General features: G+C 42.9%; 1 protein-coding gene across 1 annotated transcript; it reads right to left on the bottom strand.

Moving 5' to 3' along the window:
• Window positions 1-233: 233 nt before the first annotated feature.
• LOC125881990 (fibulin-7) lies at window positions 234-10456 on the bottom strand. The gene is made up of 8 exons (XM_049565539.1): window positions 10312-10456; window positions 6647-6806; window positions 6393-6563; window positions 5669-5794; window positions 2952-3137; window positions 2732-2869; window positions 2382-2517; window positions 234-2238 (listed from the first exon to the last, which is right to left on the bottom strand). Exons 1-8 carry the CDS (start codon window positions 10372-10374, stop codon window positions 1875-1877), a joined length of 1344 nt encoding a protein of 447 aa, XP_049421496.1. The 5' UTR covers window positions 10375-10456; the 3' UTR covers window positions 234-1874.
• Between the last annotated feature and the right edge of the window lie 1170 nt (window positions 10457-11626).

The following is an 11626-nucleotide window of genomic DNA, read 5'->3' as shown; positions in this document are numbered from 1 at the left end:
TTTAAAAGTTAAAGTTATTCATGCACTGTAAGAACACAGTGGCTCTTTGAGCAGCCTGTCTTTGGCTGTCTGTCCGCTGAACAGCAGTGCTCTGTGCTGCGAGAACTGAAGTGTTTCCCAAACAACCGCTGCTCACATATATCACTGCTTATATATATATATCAGACTGCTCTTACAGCATATTGGAGAAGGTAGAGAGTGCAGTGAAATAAGACATTCAAACATTGTACCAGAGCATTTTATGCTTGTGCAAATGAAAAATGGAACTTTTTAGGGTTTATATAGTGTTTTAATGATTGTATAATAGCTGTACTGAAACCAGGATATAAATACAACCGAATAAAAAAGAAAATTACAAAATCTTAACACATGTCCAGTATACATAACAAATGTCAACAAGCAGGACCGTCGTTTCCAAAAACAGGATTGTCCACATATTTTCTAGTTCCTCCAGCTGAATGATGTTTTACTGTTTGCTTCATCATGTCATTCACCTTTTATATCTCCAACACACATTTCTATATTTGCTCAATAAAAAAGTTTGAGTTCATCCATACAAAACCGTTGTTCTTATAGTGAAATCAACCAAAGATACATCACTCATTTTGGATTTCTATGGACAAATCAACATGATGTCACACTAACAACAACATACACTTCTGGGTATACAACTGGCCATTGGTTTGAATTGCAGAGATATGTGACACTGGCAAACATGTTTATTTCTATTGTCATTTTCAGCCATAACTGTAACGTTTAAAGATATATAAACACGATGGTCCCACCTATCGGACATTTCTGCTGTTACTTCATGTACTGTGTTGCTTTGCTAGCATCTTTGATAAACCAAATCTACCAGCATGCAAGCAACGTACTGCTGTGGATGGGTGCCAGAGCAAAATGTAATTTAGCCAACTTAGAAAACCCATCTAAAGAAATCAGTTTAAGTATATGCTATATTTGGATTATTTCCACCGCTTTAAGAAAGAAGAAAGCATTACTTAATTAATCCCTTGATAGGAAATTCATTTTTTTCACTTTGTTGTCATTTTTCAGTTTACACACGCACACACATAGGCCTGAAATACAGACACATGCACAAACAGGACCTAATGGAGAGATGTCAGAGCGAGGTGGCCCGTGGGCAAGCACCCCTAGCAGATGGGGGTCAACAGCTCAACAGTACCTCAGCAGTGCCCAGGAGCATTGCACCTCTCCAGCTACCAGTCCACATTCCGGGTTTGGTCTGTGCGGGTACTTGAGCTGGCAACCCTCCGGTTCCCAAGCCAAGGCCCAAGTCCCCACAGACTGAGCCTTACAAACAAACTAATCGAGGCAGCAGCAGACCAGCAACTCCCGTGTTTTTCGAAGTAAAATAACAGCTCCAGCTCCCAATTGGAAAAAGCTGTCTGATGGTAAGATAAAGCAGTGAAAATCTTCTAAATATAGCAAACACTTGAACTATTATTGTTTTTTTAGGTGGGCCTTTTTTAAGGTGGCTAAAAACCAACCAACTGAGGCATCGTTTGCTCTGCGCTGTTTCATTTCATGTATGTGATGTGGGGGCTTTCTACCCAGAAGGTATTGTAAACAAACATTGTGATTCAGTCTATAGCTTATCACCAATGCCCCCGAAGGACCTATATTCTAAAACATTTATTGCACGCAGCTGTGCAAGACAGATGTTGATCCATCCATCATTTGAGAGTCAGTATGTCCTATTCATGTCGCAGCAACTCCTTCACCAACAGTACACTTTAAATATGGTCACCACGGTACATCAGATTATCACACATAGTCTTTAGTTAAATCCAAACCAGACTTTTGTTTGGCCTTTGTGCTCTAAGTGAGTTTCCACTTTCACCTCTCTCGTTTTAGAAATCATACTGGGAAACAAACATGGTGATTTTGGTGATATACCTCCCTAGCTGGGCTCGTCTCTCCAGCTCGCTCATTTCCACTTCCGCCTCCAGCGTGGCAGGGCCCTGCACGGGGGTCACCAGCATCAGCTGACCTGTCAGACGATCTGAACGCTGGACTGTGAAGTGGCGCCGAGCTTGCCTTCCCCCCAGTAGGGAGAAGCGAAGCGTGTCACCCATTGGACGCAATGCTGAGACCCTGAACATGACGCGAGGGGCTGACAGGTTGGACACAACAGCCAGGTAATGGTAGGAGAAGGAGTTGGGGGTCTGAGAACATGCCTTGTTGTCCACGGGACAGGGGTTACGTTCACAACGCCTGGAAAAAAACAGAGGTGGTGTTCAAAGGAATCAAACTAGGTATACTGTTAGTGTTTTTATTGTGCATCTCAAATGAAAAATCTTACTTGTACAATGGGAAGTGAACTTGGATGTAAAAAAATAACTAAGGATAATGCTCACATAGGCGATGTCTTGACGTATGTAGCATTAGGGATTTTGGGGCAGTCCACACGGACACACTGGAATCCACCGTATGTATTAACGCACATCTGGTCCTTTGTGCAGTTGTTTTGTCTGGTGGCACACTCATCAATGTCTGTGAGGAAACAGCAACACAATAAGATATTTATTCAGACAGAGAAGTTGGGATATCTTTCACACCGTATGAGAATGGCATTCTCCATTTTTGTGAACTGAAACCATTTTTGATGTGTTGTTATTTTGAGTTTTATCAGCAACATTTGGTATAAATACCTTGTGGAATACTCTGTAATACTGAATGCAGATTTTTGAAATTAAGAAAAACACACCTTTACAGCTGCGTCCATCACGGGTCACATTGTATCCGGCAGGGCAGGAACAGCGGTAGCCTCCAGGGGTGTTAACACAGGTATGTAAACACAGTCTCCCAGCCTGGCCGTTATGGAACAGCTCACATTCATCTATATCTACAAGTATACAACGCACACACAGTTACCATCTCACATAGATAAATGTATGGTTTAGTCACAGGGCAGGTATTAGTCGTACCAGTGCAAGTGTTGCTGTCCCTGCCAGAGATGGTGTATCCCGGCTCACAGGTGCAGTGGGTGGTCCCCTGCGTTATAGTGCAACGTGATGGACGGACAAAGGGCCCTGTGGTGGCAGCTGGCAAGGTAGAGGCAGCAGCCGTGGCTGAGGAGGTGGCGGCAGAGGTGTTTGTCATAGTGACAAAGACTAAATGAGGAAGACAGGAAAGAGACAAAAGTTAATGGTTTTTGTTTTTTTTAAGATTTATTTTTTTAGCATTTACTTAATAGGACAGCTCAGAGAGTCACAGGAAAGATATGTGAGATAAAGGGGATGACATGCAGCTCAAGGCCCAGGCTGGAGTCGAACTCAAGCCACTGCAGTAAGGACTCGGCCTTGATACTGTACGTGGTGCACATGCTCCACTAGGCGAGCTAGAGGGGCGGGGTGCAAGTGTTTTTATTTGCTGTAATATGTTCAGTTATTTTAAAGTTGCTATTTTCAGTCCATTAGAACCAGGCTTGAAAATGAACTGCAGCAATATAAGCACCATAGACTGTAAAAATAATGGATCTTGCTACTATGACGTCACCCAATGGTTTGTGGACGTTTTGAAGCCTTGCATTCGGCAACTCAGCTATTGCCATCTTGGTTTTTTGGAACCATAAGTGACCATATTTGGGTGAGACGCTGGTGCCGTGAAGGAGTGAGGGGTAGATCTGACACTATCGGCAGACAGCCTGTCACTCAAGATAGCCTGTCTTTAATTACATGTAACTGTAAGCCTCAATACAATGTAACAGGGGAGTTATATAAAAAATCACCACCCTACAGTTGTCATGAAGGGGGTAATTAGCTATAGAGACTAAAACCATTTTTCGTACCAGGCTGTAAAAATGTTTATTCCTGCTATAAAGTTAGGGCAATTTAACATGGGGGTCTATGGGGATTGACTGGTTTGTGGAGCCAGCCTCAAGTGGCCATTCAAGGAACTGCGGTTTTTGGCACTTTGTGTTGGCTTCATTTTTCAGCACCAGATGTTGCCGCTTGATAAGAAGGAAGGATGTCTGCACCTCATCAACCGACCACAGGATAGTTTTTCATGCTGCAATTGGTTTTAAATGTTTTAAATGTCAGTCAGGTGAATAAAAAAATGTAGCTGCTGTTGCCGGTAGCTTGACTATTTAAAAATGGCAGGTTTGTACAGGACACCATCTTTAACAAGTGACAATTCTAGTGACAATTCTTTCTGACCAACCAGTGGTCTGCAATGTTTTGACTTCACCTTTTATTGGCTTACCTCACTTGAGACCTTGACCAAGGAAGTACTAAAAAAAGTACCAAACAACAGGGACTATCCACAGATTTTGCTGATGCAAGCTGTAGCATGCAGCATAAAAGCAGCATGAACTTAGTGTCAAAACAGTGTCGACATTACATAGTTGTCTGCTAAAAAGCACCGACAAGTTTGTTTTTCATCCGTAAAATGTCCTGCACTGTACATATGATTATTGTCAAAATTCTTTGTAAAACTAATTCAAGGAATTTTTTCAGCAAAATGCTTAAATATAATAAGTGTGTGTGTCAAAAAATATTATCAGACATTATCATAATTTTAAACTTTTCAAATATTGATATGAGCCTGGAAAAATCTGGTGTCTTGTGCTGCCCAGTAGCTCAACTGATAGAGCAGGTGCCCCATAAACTAAGACTATGTCCTTGTTGCAGTGGCAGCAGGTTCAATTCCAACCCATGTCCCTCTGCTGCATGTCATCCCCTCTCTCTCCCACCTTCACTCTGACGCTGCCAAAAACAAAAATCTTAAAAAAAAAAAAAAAAAAAAATCCAGTATCATGGTCAGTATAATGTTTATGTCTGACCTGTTTTGTCAGCATGCACCCATGGATGTAAAGCTTTGGAATTCCTCAGATACTAGCTCTTAGATATCATATCAAATAGAGCCTATGTGGGCCACTGTCTAGGGTCCATGTCATTGGTTCGACAGCCCATTGGTTCGATATCCCATTAGTCCGACTGTCCGCGGTGCTGAACGGCTCGCGGCGGGCGTATGGTGCGCCGCGACTGGCTTGAGGCGGAGCAGGCTCACGGCTTATGTGTTTGTCACTTTCTTTTTCATTTTTACCCACACTATGATCTTTTCCTGACCCTAACCAAGTGGTTTCTGTGCCTAAACCTAACCAGACCTTAACCACAGGGCATCATGATGATTTCGGAACAGACTTCGGAACAATGAGTTTAATATGGTCGGAACAATGGGCTGTTGAACCAATGGGCAGTTCCCACTGTCTAATGAGCAACAGACCTACAGAAACACACTGTATGTAAGTGTGCAAACATCAAATCAATAGAGAAAAACAAACAAACTGGGCTCCAGAAATTTACAGTCCACCATATACATGAGGGGGCAGACTTCTGCCACTCAACCAGCAACGTTTTGGACTTCAGGCAGGAATTCAACAAAACCCACTATGTGGTATGTAGCACTGGCTTGTACTGGCAAGCCAGACTGTTTGGACACAGGCCTATAAAAATATGCTCTGCATTAAAGTGTTGCCTTGAATATTTGTTTTGTTGCTTGATATGTATCTCCCAGTGTTAAGGTATCAACACATTTGGTGCAACAAGGACCCAAATCCCAGGTTAGAGCATAAAATGGTGAAGTAAACTACATCTCCAGCATATGTGTGTGGTCTGAGTATGTATTGTATTATACCTACATGTTGGCAAAGGGCTCTGGCAGGTAGCTCCAGCCCAGCCTTTGGCACAGACACAAGAAAACTGGTTCACTTCATCCACACATGTCCCACCGTTCATGCATGGAGAGGACGCGCACTCATTGATGTCTGGAGGAACAGACAGAAAGGAAGGTTATACAAGGAGACTCCATGGCTACATTTGAACCTTTTAAATACAAGGACATATGCAACCAAATATCTTTGATGCTTACAGATAAGAGGACGTGACATCATTGCATATGCGTGTTTGAGAGTCAATGAGCGAAGAAAATGGAGCAGATAAGTTAATGTAGGGGAAGCTCTGTCTTCATCAAACAGCCTTTGAGCTGTTATCTTAAAGTCAGTGGGCTGTCACAGGTTGGAATATCGCATGTCACAGCATTCAGAAAGCTTTCTGGACAATGACCAGAGTACATAAAGAGGAAATATGATCATGGGTCACATATGAAATGTATCTCTACATAGAAAAACGTTGACATGCATAATGCACAAAAAGAGGAATGGAAGCAGAGAGCAGAAGAGGGAAACATTACAAAAGGACGATGACAGGGTTGTAAAAGTGATCAGTGAGTCAGATAAGAGGATGAGTGATGATCAGGGTGAAAATGAGGAGAGACAATAGTGGAAAGAGAATGAGGAGGAGGTGGTGGAGAAAGTGACCATCACAGTGAGGCCAGGCGGCAGAAGATCAGCACTGGTGTCTCACCTCGGCAGGTAGACTGCTGGCCGCTCCAGGTCAGGCTCTCCTGACAAACCCTGCTCTCTGACCCCACAAGTTCATAGCCAGGGTCACACAGAACATGAACCTCATGACCCACGTTGTGTGACTTGCCGAGTTTCCTCCCATTGACGGGTGCGTCCAGTTTTGGGCAGGTACCTGAAGGTGATAAAGAAGCAAAGTAGCAGATATTTCAACATTCAACATTTAAATAAATTGGTCTTTGTGAGGGTTTTGCTTACTGTTGGTGGCTCTTGTGGTCTGCTTCCCTGGGCTGTTCTGCAACAGGTTTATTTTCTTCTTCAGGTTGCGAAGACTCTGTAAGTACGAGGCTTCGTGGGCTGAGAGAAGCTTCTGGACCTGCTTCAGAGAGCCCTGTATCTCCTGTCTGCTAGGACAGTCCTAGAACAAAACAAACATGACTAATATCATTACATGTTAATTAACTTTTCACAAAAACTTCTTGAAAGCTATAATTCACTTAAAATCAATCTGTATTTTTTTTTTATTCAGGCAGATGCTATTTGCACCCAGGTGGCCTCAAACAGCTCTGGTGCTTTCAATTTGGACTGCTGTCTCAACTCATGTGGCCAGTCACCATCTACGAGGTCAAGCTGTCTCATGACAATTAATTGGAAAGACTGGTGAACGCAGAAGTGAGGAAATGGCTTGGGTTACCGAGATGTCTCAGTAGCATAGGGCTTTACGGGAATGGGGCCCTGTCACTGGTCTGGTGGAGGAATACAAACGTGCCAAAGCAAGACTGGAGATGACGCTCACAGTATCTCAAGACTCGGTGTTAAGAGACGTTGCTCCAACCCTATCTGCTCTCCAGCACCAGGACATAGTGGGCCATGTCCAACAAGCCAGAGGAGGCGTTGGCCTGTGAGAACTGAAACCTACCAGCGAAAGGCTTCCTAAACTGAATACGGGCTCCTGGTGGTTAAGGAGGTGCAGCACCAAGAAGAAGCTGCCAGGTGTGCTGAAGTCATATCCCAAGCCAAGCAAGGCAGCTTTGACAAGGTGGGATGCTGTCGCGAGGAGGAAAATCACATGGACTGAGCTGTGGAGTGTGGAGGCTAACATGTTGAGCTTCACCATCAGGGCCATATGGGATGTCCTTCCCTTTCCTACAAGCCTAAATCATTGTAAGGGAAAAGATCCAGCCTGTCCTCTGTGTGCAGTTCTGGCAACCCTAAAGGACATCTTGGTAGGATGCAAGACCTGCCTGGCACAAGGCAGATAAACCTGGAAGCACAACCAAGTACTGGCCTGAGCTAGAGTGCATGAAAGTAGCCAATGCTATGGCTCTCAAGACCTAGAAGAAGTTCCCACATCTTCCACCCTTCATCTGGGAAGGAGAGGAACTTGCAGCTAGTCGCTTGCCTTCCTACTCAAGCCCACTGAATGCAGTTAGGGACTGGAAAATGCATGTTGACTAAAGCTAGAGAATCATATTCCCACCCGAAATTTGCAGCAACCGACCTGCGACAGATTCTCTGGGAGGAAGCCGTGGCCGAGGCTTGTGAGTGCAAGAAGCTGCGGAACGCGACCTTGAAGCTGAAGCAGAGGAGCAAGGCTGGAAGGTTGAAGTGCTTCCAGTAGAGCTGGGCTGCAGGGGCTTTGGTGCCAGTTCCACCACAAGGCTCTTGAGGGAAGCGGAAGTCAGAGGGCAGACCCACAGGAAGGCAACTAAAGCCTTTGCCAATGCCGCAGAAAGGAGCAGTCACTGGTTGTGGCTGAAGAGAAGAGATCTCGTCTGGGCTCCCAGGTGACCATCTAGAGGCCAACGATGAGACACACCAAGAACTGATCAACCTGCTTTCGCTCTGCCTTGACTAGGGTGTCTTGTGATAAAAGACAGTGAGGTCAAGGTCCAAAACTGATGATGTGTCGCACTGGTAGCTTCATAACGTGGTCACCTCCAAGAACAACCCCATAACCATACCCAGGTAATTACAGTGTGTCTGTTTCAGGTAAGTATAAAATAAATATTTCTCATCATGAAGGAGAAGCTGCAGGACCACAAGCTGGTGATGTCATTAATGCACTTGCCAGATAACTTACTTAACATTCACTCACAAAACTCAAGATGATGTTTAAGGTTTTTATAGTCCAAAAATCTTTAGTTTTTTTGATGTGTCTAAGCCAAAAAAAATGTATTGACCTACAACAACACGCTCTGCATTTCATTACCTGAGGTAACCCTGCCAAAGTAAATCTGTTGCTTTATTACTCAATTGTGCAAGCTGATGGTTTGATTAAAAGAACAGTGTGAAATAAAATCACAGCTCTAAACAAAACTTGAAAAACAGAGTCAGCTCCACTGCATGTAAACAAACGAAAGCTTGCTGAAGGAGTGCCCTTGAAGACCTGTGCAGCACAGAGGCCGGGCTGTTATATGAGCAAGTAAATGCCCTAGGATCAGAGTATGTTTGGCCACTGTAAGTATTTGCAAGCAGGAACCTCCTCCTTTCAAAGCTACTGAAACTCAGTTATAAACACGGGAACTCTCTCTGAACGTTTGATATTCTTATGATGTGGTTTTTAGGTGTGACCCTGTGTGGGTGTTTAAAATCTTCATTACATAAAGTTATGTAACTGCCATGTGTCATCGAAGGAGAGGGGATGAAATCAGCGAATGCTATCTTTATGATGTGGTGGATTTAGGGTTTAGGGTCAGTCAGGTATAAACACCCTCAGCATAAACATCACCTGCATTGCAACCTCCCTTTCTATTGGCCGCAGGGCCGAGGGAGTGGCGCTGACTTGTTTGCTATCCATGTCCTCCTCAACAGCGTCATTCTACACCCTCTGCCCTGTCCTCTCATGCATGTTTTCAGACAACCAATTAGTGTTTTCGTCCAGCCGGGGTTATGTAAGAAGAGTCAATATTTGTTGAAAACACCTTTCTGATTTGGACAGAACTGGGGTTTGGAGAGGCTTCAGTCAGTCGGGAGGGGTGGCTGGTGTTTATAGTGTAGTTGTCAAAGGCCTCTTTCTGCCTGTGCTAAGCGACATTTCACATGGCTTCATGTTAACTGGGTGACGGTGTGTAGGAGGCATGCAGGACTGGAGCTCAAGATGACAGTAAAGTACAGTACAGTACTATTAAATCTGACAAGGTTTGTCAGATTATTTAATGTGGAACAAGTTTGAAACGCTGAAATGCAATTTTAAACACTCCATATAGGGTGCTGGGTGCCTCAGTGACAATTCAAGATCACAATGAAAATAATTTCTTTTTTGGACTTTGTCTGTAAATAAAGTGCCAGGCTACATAAAAAAGTGCCCTGGATCCCTGACAGAGGTCTGGGCTAAATATTTGCATATTAAGTAGGTAAGTAAGTAAGTAAAATTTATTTATACAGTGCATCTTGCAGACATAGGTCACAATGGCATTATACAACAAGAAAGAAAACATAAAGACAAACGTGACTACGTGAGCCACTTAGCTAAAGGTGCACAACTAGCAAAAGTATTTGCATAAAAAAGAAAAAATCACAGTACACGACAACATTTAATTAATTCAATAATTAAGTAATCCTGAATGTTTGTTATTAATTAGCATCCTGTCTTTTTGCAAAAGTGGCAAAGCAAGGTGAGTATCCCTGCTCTGAGGTCTTGTTCCTGGAGCCTGCATGCAAAGGGTTACTCAAAGTTTGCTCTGTTAAAATGTCTGTACGTGATGTCAAGTAAGGACATATACAGTAGGAGCTGTTTTGAGAAGGGCTACTCAAATTTGAATTTTTTTTTGCCTTTCAAGCCACGTGTAAAACACATATTGCAATCATTGATCAGTCTGATAGAATATAACCGTCTTCGTGAGCAAGGTTTTGAACTCATTTAACTCAAATGATGTCACTTACAGTAAGCTGCATTATCCTGTAACACTGTGTTCACTCACCTGTCCAAGTGTAGGATGTAGCGAGCAGAGACACAACAAGGTGAAGACAGTCTCAGCAATCATGTTTCCTCTGATCCCAGTTCAACGCGGAGTCAACGGTCAGTCCTCAGATGTGTTAGAATTTGCAGGCAGTGTGAACTTTGAGTGCGTGCAGGGACTGCAGGTGAGAGAATGACCACAGTCTGCAGTTGGAAAAAGCTGCTGCAGAGAACCGCTGAGGAATGTTGGGTTTACCCTTCAAGAGCCAATCAGGCAAAGGAGACTTTAAGAAAAATGTGACCACATTATTATCCCTGTACTAAACTTGGTGTGCACTTCCTTTTCCGGTCAAAGCTGCTTAGGTTTTTATCTTGTTTATACAGAAGTGGAAGAAAACTGACAGAGAATATTTTCTCAGTCATATAATAATCAGGATTATATCCTGTTTAGTTTTTAATGTAAGCTGTAGTTGTTTAATGTTTAATGTAAAATTACTATACATCATCTATTTCATCTGATAGAATCTGTCAGCTCAACATGAAATCACAATGTTGCATTTACTCCCTGTGATGGACACAATGTTCATTCTCAGTGATGGAGAGCTGCAGAGAAGCTGTGCCCTCTACAGGAATATATTCACAGATGCATTCATGACCTGTGTATTTGTCAGACTGAACAAAATATGACATGTTTTTTCCAGGTTTCAACAAAGACCTGACATGGCTATATTATGACAGTGATTAAGTGGAGTCAGGGAATATTAAAAGATGAGTGATGATGACAGGTAGTAAATATTTATTTTCCCATTATATATTATTACTGAAGGCTGATAACAGTGCTGGTTTACACTTGTAAAAATAATCATTCCCTTATTTTTTTCTAACCATACACCACCACTTTATCAAACAAAATTTACACCCAGCTCCCTGATGCGTGTTGAAACTTAGCACTCACAGTTGGCTTATAAACAGCAACATTAAGTACATATATAATACCATTTTAACAACGGTGGGTAAGGGCGTAGGTTTCGTTGTTTCAGTTGTTATTACCTGACGAGTTCAGGCCTCCATAGTCAATACACCACTACATTCACCTTTGGGAGTACCCCACCTATAAAGGGGTGTCTCCCGCTTTACTTCTACCGTGTTGCTGTTTTAATTTCAGTGTTTTAGCGCTGTTGAACTGTGTTTACAAGTTCATTTTTCGGCCTAAACTTATTGTATAACATGCCAACTTATTCCTGTGTCACTTAATTTGTGTAGGGGCTTGAGTTATATGGTGGGAATTGACTGAGGATTTAGTTTTTACCTCTTGCTGTCAGTTAGGTTTTCTGTGT

This window comes from Epinephelus fuscoguttatus, linkage group LG2 (assembly GCF_011397635.1).
Source record: "Epinephelus fuscoguttatus linkage group LG2, E.fuscoguttatus.final_Chr_v1".
Classification (NCBI taxonomy): Eukaryota; Metazoa; Chordata; class Actinopteri; order Perciformes; family Serranidae; genus Epinephelus; species Epinephelus fuscoguttatus.
This window is presented reverse-complemented; position numbering and strand designations above follow the sequence as displayed.

Coding starts and splice junctions, on each gene's coding strand:
- LOC125881990 (XM_049565539.1), bottom strand. CDS start 10,374: ATGATTGCTGAGACTGTCTTCACCTTGTTGTGTCTCTGCTCGCTACAT. Junction 6,564..6,646: donor GACCACAAGAGCCACCAACA/GTAAGCAAAACC, acceptor TATCACCTTCAG/GTACCTGCCCAAAACTGGAC. Junction 3,138..5,668: donor CCAGAGCCCTTTGCCAACAT/GTAGGTATAATA, acceptor TTCCTCATTTAG/TCTTTGTCACTATGACAAAC.